Source organism: Aspergillus pseudoviridinutans (assembly GCF_018340605.1).
Source record: "Aspergillus pseudoviridinutans IFM 55266 DNA, scaffold_5, whole genome shotgun sequence".
NCBI classification, from domain to species: domain Eukaryota; kingdom Fungi; phylum Ascomycota; class Eurotiomycetes; order Eurotiales; family Aspergillaceae; genus Aspergillus; species Aspergillus pseudoviridinutans.
In genome coordinates, this window is record NW_025091285.1 from 304,946 (window position 1) to 329,245 (window position 24,300).

General features: G+C 51.7%; 8 protein-coding genes and 1 non-coding gene across 9 annotated transcripts; 7 read left to right on the forward strand and 2 right to left on the reverse strand.

Moving 5' to 3' along the window:
- Positions 1-5,632: 5,632 nt before the first annotated feature.
- Asppvi_007198 (uncharacterized protein) lies at positions 5,633-6,812 on the forward strand (the record flags this gene model as incomplete). Its single annotated transcript, XM_043303090.1, has 2 exons — positions 5,633-6,309; positions 6,359-6,812. The coding sequence occupies 2 exons, from the start codon at positions 5,633-5,635 to the stop codon at positions 6,810-6,812; spliced, it is 1,131 nt and encodes a 376-aa protein (XP_043159025.1).
- A 303-nt stretch (positions 6,813-7,115) lies between these two features.
- Asppvi_007199 (SDR family oxidoreductase) lies at positions 7,116-8,120 on the forward strand (the record flags this gene model as incomplete). The annotated part of the gene is made up of 2 exons (XM_043303091.1): positions 7,116-7,376; positions 7,434-8,120. The coding sequence occupies 2 exons, from the start codon at positions 7,116-7,118 to the stop codon at positions 8,118-8,120; spliced, it is 948 nt and encodes a 315-aa protein (XP_043159026.1).
- Positions 8,121-10,462: 2,342 nt separating this feature from the next.
- On the forward strand, positions 10,463-11,413 carry Asppvi_007200 (basic helix-loop-helix domain-containing protein; the record flags this gene model as incomplete). Its single annotated transcript, XM_043303092.1, has 2 exons — positions 10,463-10,747; positions 10,802-11,413. 2 exons carry the CDS (start codon positions 10,463-10,465, stop codon positions 11,411-11,413), a joined length of 897 nt encoding a protein of 298 aa, XP_043159027.1.
- A 2,627-nt stretch (positions 11,414-14,040) lies between these two features.
- On the forward strand, positions 14,041-15,807 carry Asppvi_007201 (putative tannase; the record flags this gene model as incomplete). The annotated part of the gene is made up of 1 exon (XM_043303093.1): positions 14,041-15,807. The coding sequence occupies one exon, from the start codon at positions 14,041-14,043 to the stop codon at positions 15,805-15,807; it is 1,767 nt and encodes a 588-aa protein (XP_043159028.1).
- A 136-nt stretch (positions 15,808-15,943) lies between these two features.
- Positions 15,944-16,031, reverse strand: Asppvi_007202. Its single transcript has one exon. It is a non-coding gene; the product is annotated as a tRNA-Phe (tRNA).
- A 200-nt stretch (positions 16,032-16,231) lies between these two features.
- Positions 16,232-16,595, reverse strand: Asppvi_007203 (uncharacterized protein; the record flags this gene model as incomplete). Its single annotated transcript, XM_043303094.1, has 3 exons — positions 16,232-16,271; positions 16,327-16,432; positions 16,496-16,595. The coding sequence occupies 3 exons, from the start codon at positions 16,593-16,595 to the stop codon at positions 16,232-16,234; spliced, it is 246 nt and encodes an 81-aa protein (XP_043159029.1).
- Positions 16,596-18,972: 2,377 nt separating this feature from the next.
- On the forward strand, positions 18,973-20,875 carry Asppvi_007204 (S53 family peptidase; the record flags this gene model as incomplete). The annotated part of the gene is made up of 3 exons (XM_043303095.1): positions 18,973-19,078; positions 19,128-20,104; positions 20,150-20,875. The coding sequence occupies 3 exons, from the start codon at positions 18,973-18,975 to the stop codon at positions 20,873-20,875; spliced, it is 1,809 nt and encodes a 602-aa protein (XP_043159030.1).
- A 351-nt stretch (positions 20,876-21,226) lies between these two features.
- Asppvi_007205 (putative GPI anchored protein) lies at positions 21,227-22,009 on the forward strand (the record flags this gene model as incomplete). The annotated part of the gene is made up of 3 exons (XM_043303096.1): positions 21,227-21,440; positions 21,496-21,568; positions 21,619-22,009. The coding sequence occupies 3 exons, from the start codon at positions 21,227-21,229 to the stop codon at positions 22,007-22,009; spliced, it is 678 nt and encodes a 225-aa protein (XP_043159031.1).
- Positions 22,010-22,630: 621 nt separating this feature from the next.
- On the forward strand, positions 22,631-24,292 carry Asppvi_007206 (putative amino acid permease family protein; the record flags this gene model as incomplete). The annotated part of the gene is made up of 2 exons (XM_043303097.1): positions 22,631-22,781; positions 22,839-24,292. 2 exons carry the CDS (start codon positions 22,631-22,633, stop codon positions 24,290-24,292), a joined length of 1,605 nt encoding a protein of 534 aa, XP_043159032.1.
- Positions 24,293-24,300: the final 8 nt, after the last annotated feature.

Here is a 24,300-nt window from a genome sequence, read left to right on the forward strand (position 1 = left end):
CTCAACCAAAAAGCCTCTTTGATTACGGCATCATATGCGCAGTATTCTGCTAAAATTGTTCGGGCCGTCAAGAGCTCGCCCGTCAAAATGCACGCACCATCGTTCATCAAAAAGCCACCTGGCGGGACAGCAAACTTGGGAAACGGAAGGCAAGGGTCATACATGATGTAAGCCCCCCAGTCTTTGCCAAAGAAGACGCCCTTGCGCGAGCAGATGTTGGCATTTTTTACGTTATAGTGAAAGCGGGCAAGATGGTCAGCTGCATCCCATTCATCCTTTTTGGGATGTGCAGTGCTATACTTCAGCATACCATGCGCCTCGCCACTCAGCATTCTGTTCTGTATGTCGCCGGTTCCTTTTCTTCGCTCTTTCTCTTGTGTTGTTCAGTGATCGTCCCAAAGTTCTTGCCACCAGGGTTTCACCATGTCCGACGAAGCCACTCAAGCCATTCGTAACTATCCCATTATGGTTCAGTCGATCAAAACGATTTCCAATAGTATGGAAAATTGTATTAGTAAGACATCGTGGACGGCGGCGTAGGGTTTGGTTGCGCGGGAGCATTCAGCTCATCTTCGCTGTCTGGTTGTGCCTGCTGTCGAGCAGCTGTTTGGTGCGCCAGGAAGTTGTGACATCAGCCCTTCCCACAGTGTGCTCGTCGCTTCGTGCGGGGGAATAACGATGGCTTCGCCCTCATGAGTTGAATGGTATACTACAGGACTGTTAGCTCCGGGAGCGACTTGTCCTTGACTTTGAGAATGCCAACCCTTGGCACGGTGGTAGGGGCCATGAGAGCGGGAAAAATGTTGGCATCCTGCGACCACTGGATAACCTTGTTTCGCATGGGCTACTTACCATAATCCTCCGCGAGGCTGTAATTGTTCACACGGTGGGTGATGTATGTATTGATGATATCCTTTGTGTCCTTGTCCTCATTAATAAGCTTCCAGACAGCTATAGACTTGGGGAGTCTGAAACATCCAGCAAGGGCGGGGGGGCATTCAACTCGAGGTTCTGCACGAAGGTCTTATTATAGTCGATACTGGGGATGCCAAAAGGGTTGGTACTGACAGCAGCAGAACTAGATGCCATGGTTTCCTGCGAAAAAATGAGTCAGCCATCTTAGCGTGTTGGATTTTCTCCTGGAAAGTCAGCTCTGAAATACTCATGGTTAATGTAGTCAGCTCACCGAATTCTACGATCCTCCATGATTCCATCTAGTTGGCCACACACCACCGCCACAGTTGAGGGCGTTTATTGGAGCTGCAATAACAGCCTCTGCAAGATTGTTGATGCCCTTATTTGAGCCAGCGATACGCAGGACTTTTTKGTCAAATTCTATAAGCAAGAGGACGATGACCACAGTAGTTCTTGTCTTCCCTGTTTCAGGCGGCCCCTGTATCAGGTTGACACCGCAGGTGGTCTCAAACGTTGGCTTTAAGAATGCCTGGTGCTGAGCCTCATCCATGGGAATGTTCCCTGCTCTGGGGGACCTCTGACATTTTGCAGGCGCCAAGAAGAAAATAGAAACCCGCTGGTCGAGCAATCACAGCTGATAAAGGATTATTCATGGCCGCGAGCCTCTTGATAAGCGTATTGTAGATCCCAATGTGTGCCTGTTCGTGGGCCTGGCTGGTTAGCATTCTGGCAATAAGAATTCAGAGGTGTGGAAAGAATCACTGTATAAATGGCTTTGCGACTCATCGAAGTCTTTCAGGAAGGTATGCTGGGGCTGGGCGAAGCAAGCTGCTCGACGAAGACCAACGCCCGGGATCCTGCCACGCGCACTCTGCATGACAACCATCGGAGCTTCGGCGGCATTTTCTCTTTTTGGCCCTCGTCTAGTGCGATCTTATGCTTTTCCTGGTATTCTTTCTGCTTCTCTTTGTCTAGTGTTGATAGATAGAGGCCGGTTATCCTTCGCGCAGCTCTTTTTGGCACACAGTGATTGATAAGGTCTGTTTCTCGATTAGACCCCATCCAGTTGCGGGAAATTTTTTTCTTTTTTTCTTTTTTTTTTTTTTTTTTTTTTTTTGGTACAATGGTACAATGATCAGGCTTCCGCCTCTCCACTGCGAGGTCAGCTCTCATGTAGGACTGTTGGGGACATATATGCAACAGCAAGGAAAACCAGAGGCACTAGGACATCCAGTAGATTCAGTATTTTCCTGTAAATGTTTGCCATCGCCGGTTTTGCGGGGCCGCTCTACTTCTGCAACAATGATTTGAATACACCTTCCCACGATGCAGAGTGCAATTAGCGTGACTGTCTAAATCAGGGTATAGGTGTTAGCTCCGGTGCCGGACACAGCTCTTCCATATGACTTTCCGGATCTAGTTGTCTTCTTCACCGCTGGCTCGTTCAAAACCTCCTCCAGCTCTTCGTCGTCTAGGACCGGGGGTTGTTCCACGACAAGAAGTAGTGGCTCGTCGAACCACCCGAGCGCCGCAAGCCCCTAGTTACCAGGTTCACCAGGCAAACAAAGTCCGTATAACCCAAGGCCCATCTCATCAGCAAGGAAGCCACCCCTACAACGCGACTGCTCCGTCTTAAGCATGTACCAGACGGCAATGCTTGGTATGCGTAAACGGGTTTCCTCAGTCTAGCTGGCCGCTGGTCACCGGTGCAGAGGAAGTGATTTTGGAAGAAGGTAGAGTTCAATTATAAGAAGGCTCCCCGGCGGCATATCTTGGACGAAGCTTCCGGCTGCCGCCCACGGTCTCCCCAAAAAGGACGAGTGCCACAAGCGCCAGAAACTTGTGAGATGGAGTTGACCAAAAATTCTGATTACTGTACTCATATTGGATAAGCGTGCTTGTTCAGCGATACTATCGTCTCGAGTTTTTAGTGTTGCTCGGTGTCGTGGACACATAGATCGACCACTATATGGCCGTGGATGGAGCACGCAATCGGGCCCTGGCAACCCTTTCGCTCGTTGTTTCTCTCCGCGTTTTCTCCGACGAGGTGCAGTGGGTTAAAACATCTCTGATTATCACAAAGATGTGATATATATGTGCCGGTAGGGACATCACGTCCACAGTGTGCGACGTATTCGATAATATGCATAAGAAAAGCAGCCTGGGCTGCGTGCCTAGTTTCGTGTTGTCGGCCATTTGGTTTTCAAAGAACCTGGCTGTAGCCATTAGTGTTTACTGAGCCACTGAAATTTCAGCAGCTGGTATACGCATCAACTACTGCAGTTGCGCATTTTTTCAGCCATAATATCATTGTATCGGTGTGGTCCAAGCACAAACCCGTAGTCCATGCAGCGTCTAGCCGCGGGGGGTGCGATTTGTCATAGCCTTAATAATAACTTTGAGTGTGGTAAATCGAAAAAGAGTAAGAAAGTAGAAGATAATGTATGCTTAGGCAAAGAGAATAGTGATTGATGAGTGCCAAGGTTGAGAGGATGGTTGATGAAGAAATTGAAAGCAGGAGGGTTCGTCTGGCAGCTAGTCATTGAAGAAAAAGACATGGGTTGATGCTATCTATGAGCAAGAGAGAGTCCAAATTGAAGGCAGCAAAGAGTACCAGGACATTGTGTGCCACTGACGGTATAGTTGCAGACATGCTCAAGCAGAGCAAAAGCTGCAGACACAGCATGTATTGCCGTTCAGTAAAGCCTCGGCGATCCCATACAGCTTTTTGGCGGTCATAGGACCTCCTCGTTTGCTGGACAGTAGGATCAAAGTAGGGCACCGGGGAGAGAGCGAGAAGGGGATGGGCTGCATGGGAGTCTGAGATAGTGAATAGAAGATAGTGACATCTCCCGGGACTCTATTCCCTAGTACATGTGTTCTGGCGCACCCCTAATAGATTTTCTCTGCCTAAAGATGGTCCTGGCAGCTGGTTTTATACTGGTACAGTTCTACCTAGCATAGCTACTCCTAAGTTGTGAGGAATGTCGTGTTTGGGAGCATTTGCAGATGCGTCCACGGGGCCAAAGCTACTATTACAACTCCCAAGCCACATGGAAGTGAAGAAGGGAAATTGCAGGGTGGGAAAGTGTGAGGAAAAGGGACAGTGCCAAATTGTGACTTTTGGACAGGAAATAAAGATGTTAATAGAAATCCATTGTAAGAAATCTGACGGTTTATACTGGATGAGGCAAGAGTTGGGAAGTGAATTAAACGCAGAATGGAATTTAAGAGATAAACTTTGCTATATACATAACTGCTCAACAAGAGATAGACTAGGGTATTTATAACCTGCCCTAGCTAGGCAGATATTAATGTGCTGGGATAATCTTTTAGCACTTTAATAACAGAGTATAGTAGCACTAATTTGCCATTTTCCTGTAGTTTAAGGAATCGCAGATCCTGCAGTCCAACTACACTATGTAGCGCCTTGACATTGTCATTGCATGTCTGCTGGTTTGATACTCAGCTAATTGCAAACAGTCATCCCAGCCAAGTTTTCGGTCAACCCAAAGGATTTACCCAACAATACCCACAATAGGAAATTGCTGAAAGTAAGAGCAGATACAGTGTACTCGTCATGAGACCACAGCGATTGTTGATAAGAACTTGTGAATAATGATGCTTTTAGTGATGTTCTTTCCACAAGCTTGGGTTGAAGGGCATAGAAGGCCAGAAAGTCGAGGATGGAACTCCAATCAGTCATGAGGATTGCTAACAGTATTACTAGTAAGGCATTTATGCCATTAGTCTTATTTCACTGAGGGTGTAATCTCATCATCATCTAGGCCACTTAAGCGCATACACAGCTCATCAAGTGCACATGATCAGCGTAACTACAACGCCGGAACCAGTGACCACAGAAAGACTAGGGGGTAGGGGCAACAGTAAGGTGTATTCAACTTTAGGGTTGTTAAAAGTTGCAGTATCTGCATCTTGCTCTTTTAGAAGGGAAAAATCAAGCAAGTAAATAATATAGAAGTCCGTCCATGAAACTATGTGTGGCTGTGGCACGGCTCGGGAGCTCCCGCAAGGCGGGGAGGCAGCAGTAGATCCACAACGCAAACTGGATCCAAGGACAGCTTTTCAGGGTCAGACGATTCTCGATCGGATCATGAGAAGTAACCACTGATGGACTCTGGCCCTGTGTGCACTCCTGGCGATACAAAGATGGGGCCGAAGACGGAACTATGCATGATTGAGAGAATAGAAAACAAAAACACGTCAATTCATTAGGCGTGTGACCTGGGGATATCTATCTAGCCCAATATTACGATCAGCAGTCGATTTATCCAACACCCGCCCCGTCGTGATATTTTTAATGATGTATAATATCATCATGCAACTCTCTTTTCTATGTTTACGTCCTTTTCGACAGACTTCATGCTAGTTCTCGCCAGGTTGTCGGTAATCAAGCTCGTCTTCGTCAGTGCTAAGTATGTCTCTCTCGCCCACGACTCATAGACCCGATTTGTATTGACAATATCAGGGCGCTAATAACCATCTCCAAGGCGGGTTACACGAACACGAACACGAAGAATGGATCTGAAATGAGCCCTATTGTGCTGATCCTCGTGTTCGCGTATCCCCCACAGGAACAACTCGTATCCAGCTAAACATAGCTCTGCCAAGAAAGTAGTCATTTCAACAAGCATCCATACTATATAAGGGGTGATAGAAACAGCAGGAGTCAAGGACGATGGTCTAACAACGCACCATGAAGTCCATCTTCGCCCTTACCAGTCTCCTCTCTCTGTTTCTCTCTACCATTGCCGCAGACCCCCGTCTCTGCACTAAAGGCAATGGGCCTCTCACGGCTTCCGCCTTTACCCTCCAACAGACCGATGACAACACTCACCTAGCTTCACTCTCTCATATATTCTCCTCAGCCGGGAAAAATGTCAGCATCCCTCACGTCCTTGACTCTGCCAACCGTGACCTCGTCAAGGGGAACCCTCCTGTTGGGACCAGCCCCGTTGAAGCCTGGAAATGGAACTCCGGCGACATGGAGACTACGAAATGGGTGCCGCAGGGCATCACTGGTTCTGCTGATGCCTCAGCCTCGGGCAAGTGGGACGGCCGCGAGATGTGGCTTGTCAGTTGGCACCGCGACGACGATAAAAGCGTGCGCGTGAGCTTTGTCGACCGCAAGACGCACAAGTACCGCCATGTGCTGCTGGTGGAGCCCACTGCTGACGATAACTTTGCTGCTGTGCCAGTCCATGCAGGCGGGATTGCATGGTACGGAGAGTGGTTGTACGTTGTGGATACGTCGCATGGGATCCGGGTGTTTGATCTAGGTAAGATCTGGCAGGTTGAGGATGGTGACGATGTTGGAAAGAAGGATGGCAAGTACTCTGCGGCGGGATACCTCTATGTTCTTCCTCAGATTCGGTATGTTGATTTTCTGCGACGGCTGGATGATTGTTATTGACGCCGACAGATCGTACAAATGGACACCGGGGTCCTCGTCTCCCTTCCGCTTCTCTTGGGTCTCTCTCGATCGCAGTGACAACACGCTGTTGGTCGGCGAGTTCATCAGCGACTCATCCAAAGACCCGATCCGTCTCGTGAAGTACCCACTCGACACCAACACCGGCAAGCTCAAGACCAACGACAAGAGCATGGTCACCGCCACATGGGCGTACTGTGCCGATTTCCTGCGCATGCAGGGCGGCTTCTCCTACGATAACACCTTCTACATCTCGCGCAGCAATGGACGGTCCCCCAAAGCCGGAGATATGTTCAAGTGGAAGCCTGAAAAAGCAGCGGAGTTGCGTAATGGATGGTTCATGGCGGGGAATGAGGATTTGAGCTATAACAAGGTGCGCAAGGAGTATTACACTGTGACGGAGTATGATGGGGAGCGATTCATTCTGGCTTATAATAAGATGTAGCCAGCGTTTGTGTTATTGTCATTGGTCCCCTGAATAGAACCATGGTGATCTACTGTGTACGGTGGAGCATCCCGATTTGTAATCCACGACGGAACCATCACAAGCAGACTGACAGCATCAAGACATCAGACGTCAGCATTTGCACTGATGAATTATTAATTATCTCTAGACTATATATTTAACCATATCCTTGATCGCATACAAGCACCAGTTGTTCAATTGATATACATCTGAGGTCCCTCAGCCCGACGATATCCACCACCACCACCATCATTACATCATAGCCATCAACACAAACACAAGATGAGCCAGAAAATCGGCGTCTTCCCAGCATCCGGAGGCCTAGGAACAAGCATCATCAACCACCTCATCAAGCTTGTCCCCGCCTCACAGCTCATCCTCATCGCCCGCAACCCGGAAAAGCTAGCCTCGCTCTCCCGCGAAGGCGCAACAGTCCGCCGAGCAGACTACGATGACCGCGCAACACTCGAGCGCGTCTTCGACAACGTCGGCGTGCTAATACTAATCTCCTACGCCTCCTTCGAGATCCAACACCGAGTAGAGGTACTCCCTCTTCAACCCTAGGTCCTTTTCCTGAATGAGCTAACGCAAAACAACCAGGCCCACAAAGCCGCCATCGACGCCGCCCGCCGCAGCGGCGTCAAACACATCTTCTACTCCTCGCTCGCCTTCGCCGGCGACCTGGGCGAGTCCAGCCTTGCGCACGTCATGGGCGCCCACCTCGCTACGGAGAAGTACCTCGCTGAACTCCCCGGCCACGGCCACGTCACCTACACCTCCATCCGCGAGGGCCTGTACTCCGAGTCCTTCCCGATCTACACGGCCTGGTTCGACCTGCACAATCCAGTCGAGGAGATCACGATTCCGCACCCGGGGACGGGCCCGGGGGTGGCATGGGTGAAACGCGACGAGCTGGGCGAGGCCACGGCGAAGATGGTGTATGCGTATGCGAAGAACCCGTCTGGCTTCCCGTATCTGAATCGGGTAGTGCTGCTTTCTGGGCCGAGGGAGGTGAGTTTGCAGGAGACGGCGGAGGTTCTGGGGCGGGCCGTGGGGAAGCCTGTGCGGATCCGGGAGATCACGGCGGATGAGTATGTGGCGTTGCCGCAGATTGGGGATAAGCATACGTACCACGGGGTGAATCTGTCGAGGGAGTGGGCGACTGCGTGGGAAGCGATCCGGGCGGGGGAGACGGCGGTTGTGTCACCTGTTCTGGGGGAGATTCTGGGGAGGGAGCCGGAGGATTTTGAGACTACGATTCGGGGGTTGGTAGGGGGTAGACAGTAGACCTGCAAAACACTCCGTGCTAGTTGGACTTTCTTCAGGGATATGGTTTCCGAGAAGTCTTCCTCGGGTCAATATCACACCTGCCAGCTCTGGTGGTTTTCAGTGCTTCTGCGGGATAGCTGAGAAAGGAAACCCCTTATTGCATAGACTCACCTGCATCACTGGTGACTAGCGACTCATTGTTACCTGATACTTCATCCACGTTCATAGTGCTGGATAATGAAAGACACGAAGGATCATCACATGACAGCCAACAGCTCAAGGCTACTGAAGTATCAGCAGAGCCGTTGAGGGGTTCAATATATATCCGAGATGGGGCTCGGAATGTGTCCCAGGAGTCGGGTACCAATGTCAGTGCATCCGGGGTCTACTGCTTATCTTCGTCATGTAGAAGATTGAAGCTACCTGGCATCAGTCAATACTCGATTCTACAGATACAGATTCCACACTATCTGATGTAGTCAGAGAGAATTGGTATACCATACTACCATGCACAAGCCGAAGTGATGCTGAAGGCCGAAGAAGCCAACTAACCGATAGGGCTGAGAAATGCATGTGAACCAGCCTGAATCTAGCCGGACCATGGTAGATACACTTATCCAAGATATATTTCTTTCCCGCTGTACTATCCCGACATGTTCCAACGTGAGGCAAGGTCACACGCCCAGTCACAAATTTCTCGGACGAGATACTCGGAATCAACACAGAAAGATCACCTTACTCTACAACATCCAGATCCGACGCATCACTTCCAGGTAGGATGGATCATGTAGGTGTATCACACGCCCACGGAATCCGAAATCCACGACCCTGATCGAACCCACGGGCTCAACCTTAACAGCCACAGCCCAGGTAACTTCACGCCGCTGACGCGCCAGGCACGGATGGATCCTCGCAATCAGAGATCCGGGATCACACCACTGAGTGGCATGCGGCTAGACCCTTGAGGCCCGGAATCCGTGCCGGCTCGGTGACTGGCCTGGTTGACCCTGTCTGTCACGCTACGGTAGTCTACAAGTACTGCCGGCGGATACACCCGAGAAAATTCTGAGAAAGAAGGCAATTGGGCTGGTGATTGGAATTGCGTGTGCTGTTATTGGCTGTTCTCTCTGGCAGATCTACCATCGTCAGCGGCGTCGGTTCGCTATCTGGGGTACCGAACCCACTCGGTATAGGTATCTACCGATAGAGCAGGAGAGCTAGACATAGCTACAACTACAGAGTGAAGAAGCCGTGCAGAATGCACAATGAATTGGAGAGTCAGACGTAACAATTCGCTACATTAGGAGGATTCGAGGGCTCTCCCGACAAGTGTTTATATTGTCCTGCTTCATTCCTAGGTACATTAGATGGACGCTTATACCTTCTGTATAAGATAGGATCCACGTCTAATCGATATGCATTGAGAAGTTTCACAGCTTCTGTCCAGCTGTCCAGAGAGTACCTATCTGTCGGATTAATGGAGCTCAAGAACAAGGCCTTGGACAGGATAAAATCAAACCCGCCGCTTGTCTCAAGGCAATAGAAACAACAGCCCAACAACATTGGCTGCAAGCTCCGAGTACATCAAGCTGTTTCAGCATGGAATTCTGTACGTATTCTGATAACCGTATTGTATTGCTGCTTGCATGCCAGAATGAATAATACCCGTATTCTGCAGACATACCGGCCGTAGACTCGGCGCCGAGGGATGCGCTGGTGACGAGTTTCGGCCGAAGCATCTTGGCAATGGCCCCTATTCGTAGTTATACGGTAACGCTCCAAGACACTAAGGTACTAGACTAATCATCGATCTTCCGTTTTCTCCCTTGGTCCAACGGTCGTGGTGCAGCTGCTCGTCCACTCATTTTTGCCCATTGACCTTTTTTGCATCCACTGTGCGGTTATCATCGTTCAGCCACTGTGGTACTTTCGATCTCTGACATCTGGCCCGGTCACCTCTGACGTCGGTGTTTTTTTGTTTTTTTGTCTTTATGCAAGAAGATGGTCCTGATTTCAACGGCCCTCCATCGGAGCCCACCGATGCTGGAATACCCTGTATCCGGCTGGGGTGATCACGGTTGCGCGTCACCGGTGACAGGTGGATTGCCAGACAAGCGAATACACCTCTTGCTCTAGCGACTTCTCGGCGTGGACCACGGAAAATATTCAATTGTGCACGGTCTTTATATATCTCCCGGCGCGGCCTTCCGACCTGAATTATCTTCTTCAGATCCACAGTTCTATATCTGTCATCCACAGCACCTGAACACAATTCGATATTTATATTTCCGCTTCCAGCTACGATCACATCCCTTTCTACACCGTACTCAATCAGTACTCAACCAGCATCATCACCTGCCATGGCATACAACAGACCTGATGCCTCAACGGCATTCACCTTTGACAACGATGACCGCTTTGTCAACCAACAACCCAAAGGCCCCGATCCATTATCGGCCAATTGGAGTTATGACAGCGCTATCGATCTGTTTTCGCTGAACACCATGCTTCCTGAGACCTTCCCTCTCGATATCCCCAATGATATGCTGCTCGATCCCAAGGATTTCCCTGTGGATCTGTTCGCTCCCCCGGCAGATATCAGCGGATTTGCAATCTCTCACTCTGGCGAGGACTCTCTCTCATCGGTATGTTCTCGTATTACTGCCATGTTTACAAACTTACTGACAAGGACAATCCAGGATCTGGAAAGTGACGATCAGCCGTGGTCTCCCGCCTGCCGTGTCTCATCACTCGACTCGGCCACGATAGACGCTCCCACTGTCTCGCCACGCACAACTGAAAAGCCAACAACTCGCCGCAGGACAGCCACCCAAAAACGCGAACAAGCTACCCGCTGGTCCTCCAGCCCTGAAATGACTCCGCAAGAATACCCCGTCACATCACAGGCCACCAACTCTCCCGCTCCTGCACCAGTCTCTCCCCCTGCGGCCTCAACATCCCGCAAGAACACGCGCAGTCTCTCCAGTGACTCGCAAACAGCAACGGGCCGCAACGCCGCCAAGCGTGCTGCCCACAACATCATTGAAAAGCGGTACCGCACCAACATGAACGCCAAGTTTGTCGCCCTGGAAAAAGCCATGTCCGGCAGCGGGGTCCAGAAACCCACCAAGGGCGGGTCGGGGCCCGCCTCGCTGAAGAAGTCGGAGATCCTGACCAATGCCATTGCATACATGCAGGAGCTGCAGGACGAGAACGCCGCGCTGCAGAAGGAGCTGGCGCTTCTGAAACAGAATCTGCTCCCGGGCGGGCTGTGGCGACACAACAAGGAGAGTGAGAAGTTTCGCACATAGCGAATCATATCCCATCTCTTCTTACGATCGCTGTATACTATAATGACTTGACTTTATTAATTGGGCTACTCTCCTATCGGTGGCGCTGGGATTCCTTGACTAGTTAATATACCCAAAAGTTCTTATGCAGTTATTCAGTGTACTATTCGTATGAATGCTACCTTCAAATCCACTCTCCTATTACGCAGTAGTACCTAAGTGGTGTCCAACCTTAATCCCAGACATGAGCGAATTACCATAACCACTCCCTTCTTCTTAGCCTGTCGGAAAAATAACGAGTTAGGTTAGCTCATCCCCGCCCCTTACCTCATTATCTCAGGCACCCCAGAGCTAATATATTAAATAGATGAATGAAAGTACTTCTATGCAAGTGAATGTAACGCAATCACCCTCCATGCAGATCACTCCGCACCCTGTGGCGGATCTAGACCAGACCAGACCAGACTTGTCCAGTCCGTACCAAGTAGGAAGTACTTTGGTCCCTGGCTAGTGCCACCGTCCGACAAGGATACTGACTTGGCAGATGGGTTTGAGGAATCTACCTCGTCAATTGACTCTGTGAGGGCAATGGGTACCTACTCGATTGGGTATTTTTCCCCTGTCCTTGTCTACAGGGTTAGGCGTTACGACTGGGCATGAGTAAAGAGGAGTTCACATGAATGTGCGCATAAGTACGCTGTGCTTGGCGGGTAGTGTCGGGGTCTTCCGATTGATCCCTGCTGTTTGTATTGCCTTAGCGTTGTGGCAATTGATGGACGTTGATGCGAGGTGAAATAGCTGTACTTTATTCTTCATCCGCCAATAATGCGGCAGGGATCGCGCCCAAATGAAGATCAAGATCGACGTTGCACTTGGTCGATGGTACCTTTACTTATTCATCTCATAAAATGGAATGAGTGCTCACTCAAGGGAAGACATTCCCCGGCGAAGTATCCTAGCCGCCAATGCCTGGCTGCCGCTCATATTGAATGAGTAGCTTTGACGAGACTTGAAACCAGGGTGTCAGGGGTCGATGATATACTACCAGCGAGCCAGCAATAACCGCGAACCATGTAGGACGCACAGACCCTTTGGACCCTATCTGAAATATATCGATTGTGAGTCGGAAGCTACCAGAAGCATGTCGTATGTGCAGATGTATGCGCCCTAGGGTTCGAAACGGCAGGATCTAGAGTGGACACCGCTGACAGTCAATGTGTGAAGAGAAACGATGAGTACAAGGTGCATGTACGAACGGTGGATACCAGTTCCTGCGTGTGCTGGGGATTGACCTGGGCAGTGTTGTATTTCTGCAGTGACTAGCTACGCGCTGAGGGGCCGCTGGCTGGAAGGGTCTGAGGTTGCTGGTTTTTCCTGCGTCATCCGAAAGTCAGAGTGCTCGAGCTTAGAGCATTCAATCGAAGGGGTGGGTTACTATGCCCAGGCCTTTCACTCGTTTGCAGCATTTTGAGGTGTATCACATGCACTTGAGAGTTGAGTTTCCTCGGGAGAAATAAAGTCATCCACGGGCAGTAATCAGCGGCCAGAATAAAAAAAAGACAATGTCAGGATCAGTCAGGGGAAAGTCAGACATCGGTGCTTGGGCCGGTCTGCGTGATGAAACAGAGATAGCAGTAGTTGATGAGCATCACTGAGGCTGAGCAAGGACGTTTCTGGGCCAGAATGGTCACAATTGCAACCACATTTTCAGCTTGAACAGCTATCAAGCACCGTCATCGTCTCTTGCAAGTCTTTATCTCACTAATCTGGACTTATTGAGAAGCCAGGCGAATCCGCATCCCAATTGATAAGGACGAAAGTGAGAGCCCGTAAAGTCCGTAATAGTGTACCAGACAACGGGAGAACCCAACACTTCAGGAGCAGAAGAGAAAGGAGACTCACCTTTCAAGAATAAGCATAGATTGATAAGATCCAGCCCCACTGATGCCAACAACCTTTCTTTTTGATTCTATTTGAGGCATCGATGCAAGATTAAATTTCGTTAGCTTCAGGAGGCTATCCTCTTTCAGTCAATATTTCAGCTGACGCGTCATCTTCAACGGGGCTTTGAGAAAGCCAATGACGCGGCCGATCTGTCCCACAACACACGATCTGCGCAGTGTTGGACTCTTGTGGGAGGCAGCTCGAGAAACACCGCTTGAGATGATAAAATCCCCACAGTTCTTCCCACCTCCCACCGGATACGACTTTACCCGGAATCACAGCCATATCTTTGATTGTGGGAAACCAGCACGTTTGGCTCAGGATCTGACGCAGGAACGGCTCTTAGTCCCAAATTTTACCTGCTTAAGCTTCATGGTATACGTACATCAATATCCTGCAAAATTACGAAGGAGGCAGCATGTGTCTCAATGCTTGCATTTCATCAACTAATGTGTTCCAGGTCCGTCGCCGGTATGGTCCTAAGCGTAGACTTACGTACTCGTGCGGCGTCCATCGCAGGTGACGACGACAATGAGGTCTCAGCCTGTTCTCAGCTAACACAGATGGATTGACTATGCTAACGAGTAGAGATGATCTACATGAGCTGGTGCGAGCTGCTATAAAGCCCCTATTGCCATGGCCATTTTCGACAACTCTTCATTCATTGATCAACCACTCATTCCTGTCACTCTTTGACATTCGTCATGCGTACCTTCCACGGCGCAGCTGTTGCTGCTCTGGCAGCGGCAGCCAACGCTGCATCTCTCGCCGACGTCTGCACTGTCTCGCACGTGCAGTCTGTCCTTCCTTCGAACGGAACTCTTCTCGGTATCAACCTGATTCCTTCCGCCGTGACTGCGAGTGCGGTCTACAACTCTACCTCTAGCGGCGGCATGGGTGGCATGGGTGGCTCCAGCAGTGCCAACTACCCCTACTGCAATGTGACGGTCTCCTACACTCACCCTGGTAAAGGCGACAAGGTGGTTGTCAAGTATGCCTTCCCCCAGCCGTCCGACTTCAAGAACCGGTTCTACGTTGCCGGCGGTGGTGGCTACTCCCTCTCCTCCGATGCCACTGGCGGTCTGGAGTACGGGGCGGCGTCTGGTGCCACCGATGCGGGTTACGACGCCTTTAGCTACAGTTACGACGAGGTGGTTCTCTACGGCAACGGATCGATCAACTGGGACGCCACGTACATGTTCGCCTACCAGGCCCTGGGTGAAATGACCACTCTCGGGAAGACATTGACCAGAAACTTCTACGGCCTGTCCAGCGATGCCAAGGTCTACACCTACTACGAAGGATGTTCCGACGGTKGACGTGAAGGAATGAGCCAGGTTCAGCGCTACGGCGATCTGTACGACGGCGCCATCACTGGTGCCCCAGCTTTCCGCTACGCCCAGCAGCAGGTCAACCACGTCTTTCCCTCGGTTGTCGAGAAAACCCTGGACTACTACCCTCCCCCTTGTGAACTGGCGAAGATCGTCAACGCTACCATCGAGGCCTGCGATGCTCTCGACGGCCGCACTGACGGCGTTGTGTCCCGGACCGATCTCTGCAAGCTGCACTTTGATCTTTCGAAGATCGTCGGTGAGCCGTACTACTGTGCGGCGGTGACAAGCACCTCGCTCGGCTTCGGCTTCAGCAAGCGCCAGGCACCCGGCAGCACGACCAGCTACCAGCCTGCACAGAACGGCACCGTCACCAAGGAGGGCGTAGCTGTCGCCAAGGCCATTTACGACGGTCTGCACAACACCCAGGGCGAGCGCGGGTACCTCTCCTGGCAGATTGCCTCGGAATTCTCCGATGCGACCACCGAGTGGAACAACGACACCGGCTCCTGGGAACTTAGCATCCCGTCCACCGGTGGCGAATTCGTGACCAAGTTCGTCCAGCTTCTGGATCTCGACAACCTGTCCACCCTGGACAATGTCACGTACGACACCCTTGTCGAATGGATGGACACCGCCATGTGGCGTTACCTGGACAGCCTGCAGACCATCGTCCCGGACCTTACCACTTTCAAGTCCTCGGGCGGCAAGCTGCTGCACTACCACGGTGAATCCGACCCCAGTATCCCCTCAGCGTCGTCCGTGCACTACTGGCAGTCTGTGCGCTCGACCATGTACTCCGGTGTGTCGGCCTCGGAGAGTCTGAAGGATCTCCAGGAGTGGTACCAATTCTATCTTATTCCTGGTGCGGCTCACTGCGGTACCAACTCTCTCCAGCCCGGACCTTACCCGGAGAACAACATGGAGATCATGATCAACTGGGTGGAGAACGGAGTGCAGCCGAGCCGGCTGAACACCACAGTGTCCTCTGGTGACTACGCCGGCGAAACCCAGATGCTCTGCCAGTGGCCTACCCGTCCTCTGTGGAAGAGCAATTCGACCTTCGACTGTGTCACCGACGAGAAGTCGATCGAGAGCTGGACCTACACCTTCCCTGCCTTTAAGGTTCCAGTCTACTGATCGTTTGTGCAGGACATTGTTATTCTTCACTTCTTCTACTAGCATGTAGCATAGGATTTAGTTAATAAATTACTTCAGTTGATACAATATATATATTATCGCAAATAAATAAAAATGCAAAAAGAAAAAAGAAATTTGGGGTGAGCCGGGATTGAACCGGCGACCTTACGATTTAGTGACTGAGTACTTCAGTCGTACGCTACTCCCAGCTGAGCTATCACCCCATTTGATGGTAGAAGGGGCAAAATAATGTCTCATGAGGGGTCTTCACAGCTTTCCATTTTTGTTACAAATAATGTAGGTTGGTGGTGTGCAGCACAGGCTGATACAAAGTACCAAACACCCAAGGTAAATCAATTAAAGTATTTCCATCAAGAAATCAAGAATTTCATATACAAGTCAATTCAAGTTTCAAAACACGAAATCACTCCCTCTTGTCCAAACTCTCCCCATTCGACAGTCTCCTATACCACATTAGCTCTATCCCCATGACCCCAAGTTAGGACTTAGGAGACAAACCTCTGAAACTCTTCAATATCCCTCGCCATATTCCCGGCACCACTACTCCTCCGATCAGGATGATCGTTATGCGACTGCCCGAAATTCCCGAGTAGCTCGTTGAACTCTACACAGCGACATCGTTAGCATCTCCATGCATAATGCACACACACACAAGGAATGAACATACCCTGCTGAGCCTGATGACGCCGCTGCTCAGCTTCCTCTTTCTGAGCTAGGGACTTTCTGCGGTCGTGTTTGAGATGTCCGTATTTCTGGAGGAGATCCATTGTATCTTTCTTCTTGTTTCTGTATGTGGTTGTACAGAGATAGTCTAGACGGATAGATGATGTGACGATGGCCGGGGTATGGATGAGGTACTTTATCTTTATATACGCATCAGCATTGAGGAATAATTACATCATGATCTACATCTAGGTACTCTTCAGGGAGAATGAAGTATGGTATCTGTTTCCTGTTGATGAATTGATGTGGACTGTGGACTGGTTGGATGTGCGTGACGTGCGTCATACTGAGCGGATGCGGGGGTGGCCAAGCCATGACCTGGCGGGCAACTGCTCACGAGGATAGGATCGATCTAGGTACGAGTAGATGCTGAGTGTGTGGCTGTGCATTTGTTACTGTATTATAGACGATAAGGTATGCCTGTTGTGTCTGATCTGGCTGAGGATATCCCGGTAACCGGGGTATGTGCCAGCCGGGCGGGTCCAGTGCTGGAGCTGTCCATTTGCCGCTACAATGAGTATCTTGTCATCAGATAAGCATCGCGATATCGGACTTCGTAGAATAAGGATACTACACAGAGGTGACAGCTTCATGAGTGACTAATGGCACATACCGAGCACCATGCTGACTTTCCTGGGTAGACGTAGTCTGAGCCACACGAAGACGCAATCTTCAAGCCTCAGCCTCAGCCAAGTGATGAAGACATCGATGGTGTCATGGTCAAACCAAAAAATTCTGGCTATTTGTGATACATCACTTTCGTCCGGATTATGTTGAGGACTAGTCAGTCCTTTTGTCTATTCCTGACACTGATGCAGACCGAGCAAGACAAAGTTTGTACTGCAAAAGTAGGTTTTTACGTACAGCGTTCTATACATAAAAGTGGTATGAGCACGAGAGAATGTCATGGTTATGCACTCCAATGTAGCCTTGCTGAGTGGCCATTAACACTATGGACAAGATTCGACGCTTGAGACTGTCGGTGATCTTATCCGCCATGATTGATCATCAGTATGATTATCTGGGTCCAGGGGAGATAAGAGAGTTGAACACAACCTTGGTTCGGATTTCTGGGGTACAGATACACGTGTTATGTCTGGTCCGGAGTCCATTCTAAATTCCAGAGCACGCAATATGCAAGCCAGCAATATCACATGTGCATTCTTTGCTATTGACTCGGAGATATAGATTTGTTCCCGATTATGCTACTGCGGACTACATACAACTGTTAGAAGCTGATTCCGCCAAGTTCATGTGATACTACTTGGTTGCCAAGAAAGGAGCAAGAGTCCGAAAAGCATAAGAATACCCAAGCGAAAGAATGGGGATGCCATTGTCTAATGCCAAGCTCGTTTATATAGTACCTTGTCTAGCGGAGGCAAGCTACAGCAAGCCATAGCAAGCCTCAACCACTCATGCTTGTAGCGACCAAGCTTAGGGCGGGATATTGGCAATTGCGAAGACCAGACCAATGATAGGCATATTCATCAATCTTGTCCTTATCAGAATTGTCTTATCAGCGATGTTTAGCTGTTCGTGTTGGATAATGGATACTACCTACTCCATCTCTATGCTGCATTTGGCGGTACGGACCTTGCCAACCATGCAACTGTGGGCGGAGTAATTATGAGTTCAGTTCCTGTTTGACCGTGGACCGAGGTAGATACGAGCTGCGTGCGTTCTGCAAAGTAAGGATTGTATTCCTCATAACAGCAATAATAGCTGTTGACAGTTCAATAATTGATTTGGCTGTTTGTGTACGAAGAAGGGATTGGTGTGCCTGGCAGCCTGACTCATGTGGCCATTCCCCAATGGGCGATCCGTCTTGGCGAATTCTCAAGGTTTCATCAAGGATCAACAAACAATGGCCATTAGAATCGGGCAGACTACTTCCACATCACGCAATTCCTTCGTTTATCTTCATCAATTTAGTACTTGAAAAGTCATACATGGCAACCCCGCACATGCTTCATGCTTATTGTCTGCTATCTATCTACACTGCGTATTCAATCTCTAGGACCAGTCCTAGCCGAAATGAGTCTGTCCCCAGGTGGAGCTCTCCTGACGATCCCCTCCCTGATAAGCCAGCTTCCAAGACACCAAGACCGCCCCCTCGCGCCATGTAACTCTTCTGCAGGACCACCGGAATTCCCGCCAGGGAAGATCCAATCGAAAGGCGATCAGGTCCTGTTTCCAGCAGGACCCCGTCGGTCCTCCGATTCGTTCAGGCTCTCTCCATGGAGCTGTCCACCGTCGCTGTCCTCTGTAGGAACAGATATTCAGCTTGCAGATGATGAGATGCAGTCGATCAGTGATCGGCCACTGTTATAAATATCCTACCACCTCCTCAGTCCTCACTAACGCTCTTCACCCTCACTTCCCCATCCATTCTCCTCTATCTGTCCATTGACTGGCGGCGACATGTTTTCGTCGCTCTTAAGCCGTGGAGCTGTGCTCGCGGTTGTTTCTCTCCTGTCCTCTACGGTTGCTGCCGAGGTTTTTGAGAAGCTGTCCGCTGTGCCACAGGGTTTGTTCCCCGTATCACTACCTAAGAGGAAACGAGACTGACAAAACAGGATGGAAATACTCCCACACCCCAAGCGACAGCGATCCCATTCGCCTGCAGATCGCCCTGCAGCAACAGGACGTCGAAGGTTTCGAGACCGCCCTCCTCGAAATGTCCGATCCGTACCACGCAAACTACGGCAAACACTTTCAAACTCACGACGAGATGAAGCGGATGCTGCTGCCCACCCAGGAGGCTGTCGAGTCTGTCCGTGGCTGGCTGGAGTCCGCTGGAGTTACGGATATTGAGGAGGATGCAGACTGGATCAACTTCCGCACAACCGTTGGCGTCGCCAATGACCTGCTCGATGCCGACTTCAAGTGGTACGTGAACGAGGTGGGCCACATTGAGCGTCTGAGAACCCTGGCATACTCGCTCCCCCAGTCGGTTGTGTCGCACGTTCATATGGTCCAGCCCACCACGCGTTTCGGACAGATCAAGCCCAACCGGGCGACCATGCGCGGTCGGCCCGGGCAGGTGGATGCGGACATCCTGTCCGCGGCCATCCAAGCCGGCAACAGCTCCACCTGCGATAAGGTCATTACCCCTCAATGCCTCAAGGATCTGTACAACATCGGCGACTACAAGGCCGACCCCAAACGGGGCAGCAAGGTCGCTTTTGCCAGTTTCCTGGAGGAATACGCCCGCTACGACGATCTGGCCAAGTTCGAGGAGAAGCTGGCCCCGTGGGCCATTGGGCAGAACTTTAGCGTCATCCAGTACAACGGCGGTCTGAACGACCAGAACTCCGCCAATGACAGTGGTGAGGCCAATCTCGACCTGCAGTACATCGTTGGTGTCAGCTCCCCCATTCCTGTCACCGAGTTCAGCACCGGTGGCCGGGGTCTTCTCGTCCCGGACCTGAGCCAGCCCGACCCCAACGACAACAGCAACGAGCCTTATCTGGAATTCCTGCAGAATGTGTTGAAGATGGACCAGGACCAGCTTCCTCAGGTCATTTCCACCTCCTATGGCGAGGACGAGCAGGTATGTCAGCTTTTCCACAGTCTAATACTAAACTAACCCTGTTAGACCATTCCTGAAAAATACGCTCGCTCGGTCTGCAACCTGTACGCTCAGCTCGGCAGCCGCGGCGTTTCGGTCATTTTTTCGTCCGGCGACTCCGGTGTTGGAGCGGCTTGCTTGACCAACGACGGCACCAACCGCACCCACTTCCCTCCCCAGTTCCCTGCGGCCTGCCCATGGGTGACTTCGGTGGGTGGCACAACCAAGACGCAGCCCGAGGAGGCCGTGTACTTTTCGTCCGGCGGTTTCTCCGACCTGTGGGAGCGTCCTTCCTACCAGGATTCGGCGGTCCAGCGCTATCTCAAGAAGCTTGGCCCTCGCTACAAGGACCTGTACAACCCCAAGGGCCGTGCCTTCCCCGATGTGGCTGCTCAGGCCGTGAACTACGCCGTGTTTGACAAGGGGGCGCTGCACGAGTTTGACGGAACCTCTTGCTCGGCTCCCACCTTCAGCGCTATCGTTGCTTTGCTGAACGATGCCCGTCTGCGCGCTCGCAAGCCCGTCATGGGTTTCCTCAACCCCTGGCTGTATAGCAAGGCCAGCAAGGGATTCAACGATATCGTCAACGGAGGCAGCAAGGGCTGCGATGGTCGCAACCGATTCGGAGGTACTCCCAATGGCAGTCCCGTGGTGCCATATGCCAGCTGGAATGCCACCGAAGGCTGGGACCCGGTCACTGGACTAGGCACTCCTGACTTTGGCAAGCTCCTGTCTCTTGCTATGCGGAGATAGTCCGGCATTTTGTCGGAGAAATACAAATATAAATCACTTTCATTGCACTTATGATATCGAAGTTGTATACTCTGTAGAGCAAACGATAGGTCACAGCCTGAGTTCATGGCAATGAGGCTGAAAACACGCAAGCGAAGCGAGTCAGTGGGGTGTAGACGATCGACGCCCGACCTCGTATCGCAGAGAAATATCCAATCCCACAACCCCGTGCTAATTAAACTTCGAAGCCGCCAAGCAGGAATACGAGGTTTTCCCGTCCAACACAGCACAGCAGCCATACCCCTGTCACATAAAGCACTCTCCGTTCCCTAAAACTCTTCAATTGCGGAAAATCCGAAGACTGCATTCAAAATGCTCCTCTCACTTGTCGCCGTCACCGTCACCGCAATCCTCCAGCTGGCGGTAGCCACGAACGTCAGCCCGCCGATTCTCTACGCGCGTCACGCATTGCAGGATGAATCCCTCGAGAAACGCGCAAGCTGCGCAGGCGGCGGCCAGTGTCTTCTGGGGACATGCTGCGGCGACGGATGCGCCTTGAACTGCTGCGCGTACGATAACGGCGGCCGTAAGCAGCCCCTTCCTTTTCCCATTCCTCTAGACTAACGAGGGATAACTCCAAGTGGGCTGCGGAATCGCAGAACGGTGCCAGTTCCACGGGAATGTGTTTGTCGGGTGTTGTGGGAATTTCCTCGGGTACGTCCCTTCTTTCCTGGATATCAATGTGCGAGTGCTGATGGTCGCAGGGGCTGCACTGGCGAGGCGACAAGAGTCACGGTCCACTCGCCTTACTCGACTGTTACACTCGGCGGACAGACTGGTGCGATAACTGCTACGGCTACTACCACGACGGAGCAGATGTTTACTGCGATTTCGGCGACGCCGACTGCGACCGCAACTACGTCGAGCCAGCAGACTGAGACTCAGACGAAAAGTAGTTCGCATTCTCATCGCGTCTCGACGTCAAGCACGAGTGTAACCGACGCCGGGACCACGTCTAGTAGTAGCACTCATAGTCCGACGACGACTGCGGTGTTCTCGCAGGCTTCGCCGTCGCCGAATGGCGGGGATTCTGGCGTGGGTGCGGGAGCGCCCCTTCTGGCTGGGATGGTTGCTTTGGGTGCTGTTCTGTTGTGAGGATGAATTGATTTAATGACTGGGAGAGTATACTTTATATATATGCCTAATGAACGTTTACCCCGCATTTGCTTTCATCAGTGCCGCGAAACAAATGTCTCATCTTCGAACCATTGGAGCGTAAGGTACGGAATCGATGGGGATGCAGATCGCGAACGCTCGCCGGGTGAGAGTCTTAGACTCGCATCGACTTTCCTTTTCAGGATACTCCTATCTTCTCCGATACAACCTAGGAAAACGTTCCTGAGATATCTCAGCTCCTATCAGCCGTGGTGGATATTACTGACGTACCAAGCACCAACCGCAGTCAGGAGGTCCAGCCGAGAAGAAGGTTAACCCCGCAAAGTGGAAAGTCTAGTCTGTGCGCACTGCGGGTTTGCGCCGCCGACAAATCACTCGCGCGCCAGTTATCAATATCATCACCAATGATCTAGAGTCAGTATCTAGGCTGTATCTTCTATCTTTACGTTTGATATGCCGGATCCCTCGTGAGGGGAAGTGTAAGTGTCAGTGTCTGTGCCGGGACATATATGACGTGCAAGACCTGCACCGCAACAGAATGGATGTCTGATATTCTCCTCACCTCACAATTCCATCCCATACGTGATATAACTGCTGTTGATGGACGTGGAAAACATCAAACTGGCTGATTCGGCTTCGGTCGACCAGAGCGTGCAGGATGCGCGCGATCTCGCCGCAATGGGGCATGACCAGGCCCTGACCCGCAAATTCGATTTGTGGAGTATGCTCGCGCTGGCGTTTTGCGTATTAGGTATTTCCTCTCTCCCTCGGCCCTTCGTAAGTGGACGATGATGCTAATGCTGAGTAGGAACGTACTCCACTTTCGCGCAAGATCTCAGCAGCGGACTCAGCAACGGCGGCCCCATCACCATCCTCTGGGGTCTGGTCCTGGTGACGGCGTGTAATCTCTGCGTTGCCGTGTCGCTGGGCGAGTTGACGAGTAGCATGCCTACTGCGCTGGGGCAAGCGTACTGGGTATACAGGTTGTGGCCTACGCCGACGGGGCGGTTCGTGTCGTACCTGTGTGCGTGGATCAACACGTTCGGCTGGTGGACGCTCACGGCGTCGCAGATTGCGTTTATGACGGAGTTTCTGCTCGGGATGAAGGTCATGTTTGATGATAGTTGGAGTGGTGCGGGGGAGGGCTGGCTGCAGTTTGTGATTTATCTCGGGCTGGTACTGGTTCTGACGGTGGTGAATGTGGTGGGGTGTCGACGGGAGAAGATCCTGCCGTGGTTGAATGGGTTTGTTGGCGTGTGGTTCACCGGGTTGTTTGTGGTGCTGTCGCTTGCGCTGTTGATTTCCGTCGGGACCAAGGCCGACCTGTCGTTTCAGCCGGGTCGGTTTGTGTTCGGGGCGTGGATCAACCAGACAGGGTGGAGCGATGGCGTGGTGTGGTTTACTGGGCTGGTGCAGGCCGCGTATGGGCTTACTGCCTTCGACGCGGTCATCCACATGGTCGAGGAGATGCCGGCGCCGAGGATCAACGCGCCAAGGGTGACGTATCTGGCGGTGCTGTCGGGCGCCGTCACCGGGTTCATCTTTATGGTTGTCTGTCTGTTCTGCATGCAGGATGTGGACAAGGTCCTTGACTCGCCCAGCGGACTGCCGTTCATCGAGCTGATGCTCGAGACGGTCGGGCTCAAGGGCGGCGCTACTCTGATCGCGCTGTTCATTTTCAATGGCGTCGGCCAGGGCATCAGTATCCTGACGACTGCATCGCGACTGACCTGGGGGTTTGCCCGCGATGGCGGTCTCCCCTGGAGTCGGTACCTGATGGTGGTGGATCCCGCGTGGAAAGCTCCTGTGCGCGCGCTCTGGGCGCAGGGGGTGTTGATCGCGCTTGTGGGCGTGCTCTACCTCTTTGCCAGCACCGTGCTGCAGGCGATCCTCAGCGTCAGCACCATTGCTTTGACCATTTCGTACGCCCTGCCGATTGCGGCGCTGCTCTTCGCGGGCCGGGACCAGCTGCCGCCTGGTTCCTTTCGCCTCGGCCGCTGGGGAACAGCAGCCAACTGGATCAGCATCGTATATTGTGTCATCACGACCGTCTTCTTCTTCTTCCCTGGCTCCCCCAACCCAGCGCCAGGGGATATGAACTACGCGATTGCGGTGTTTGGGGTGATGCTCGTGGTGGCTGTCGGGTTCTGGTTTATACAGGGCAGTCGGACGTACCTACAGACGGCGGATGCGATTGCGCAGCTGATTCTCGCGCAGGGATTGGAGTTGGAACCGGAACCCAGACCAAAGTCTGACAAATGATGTAAATT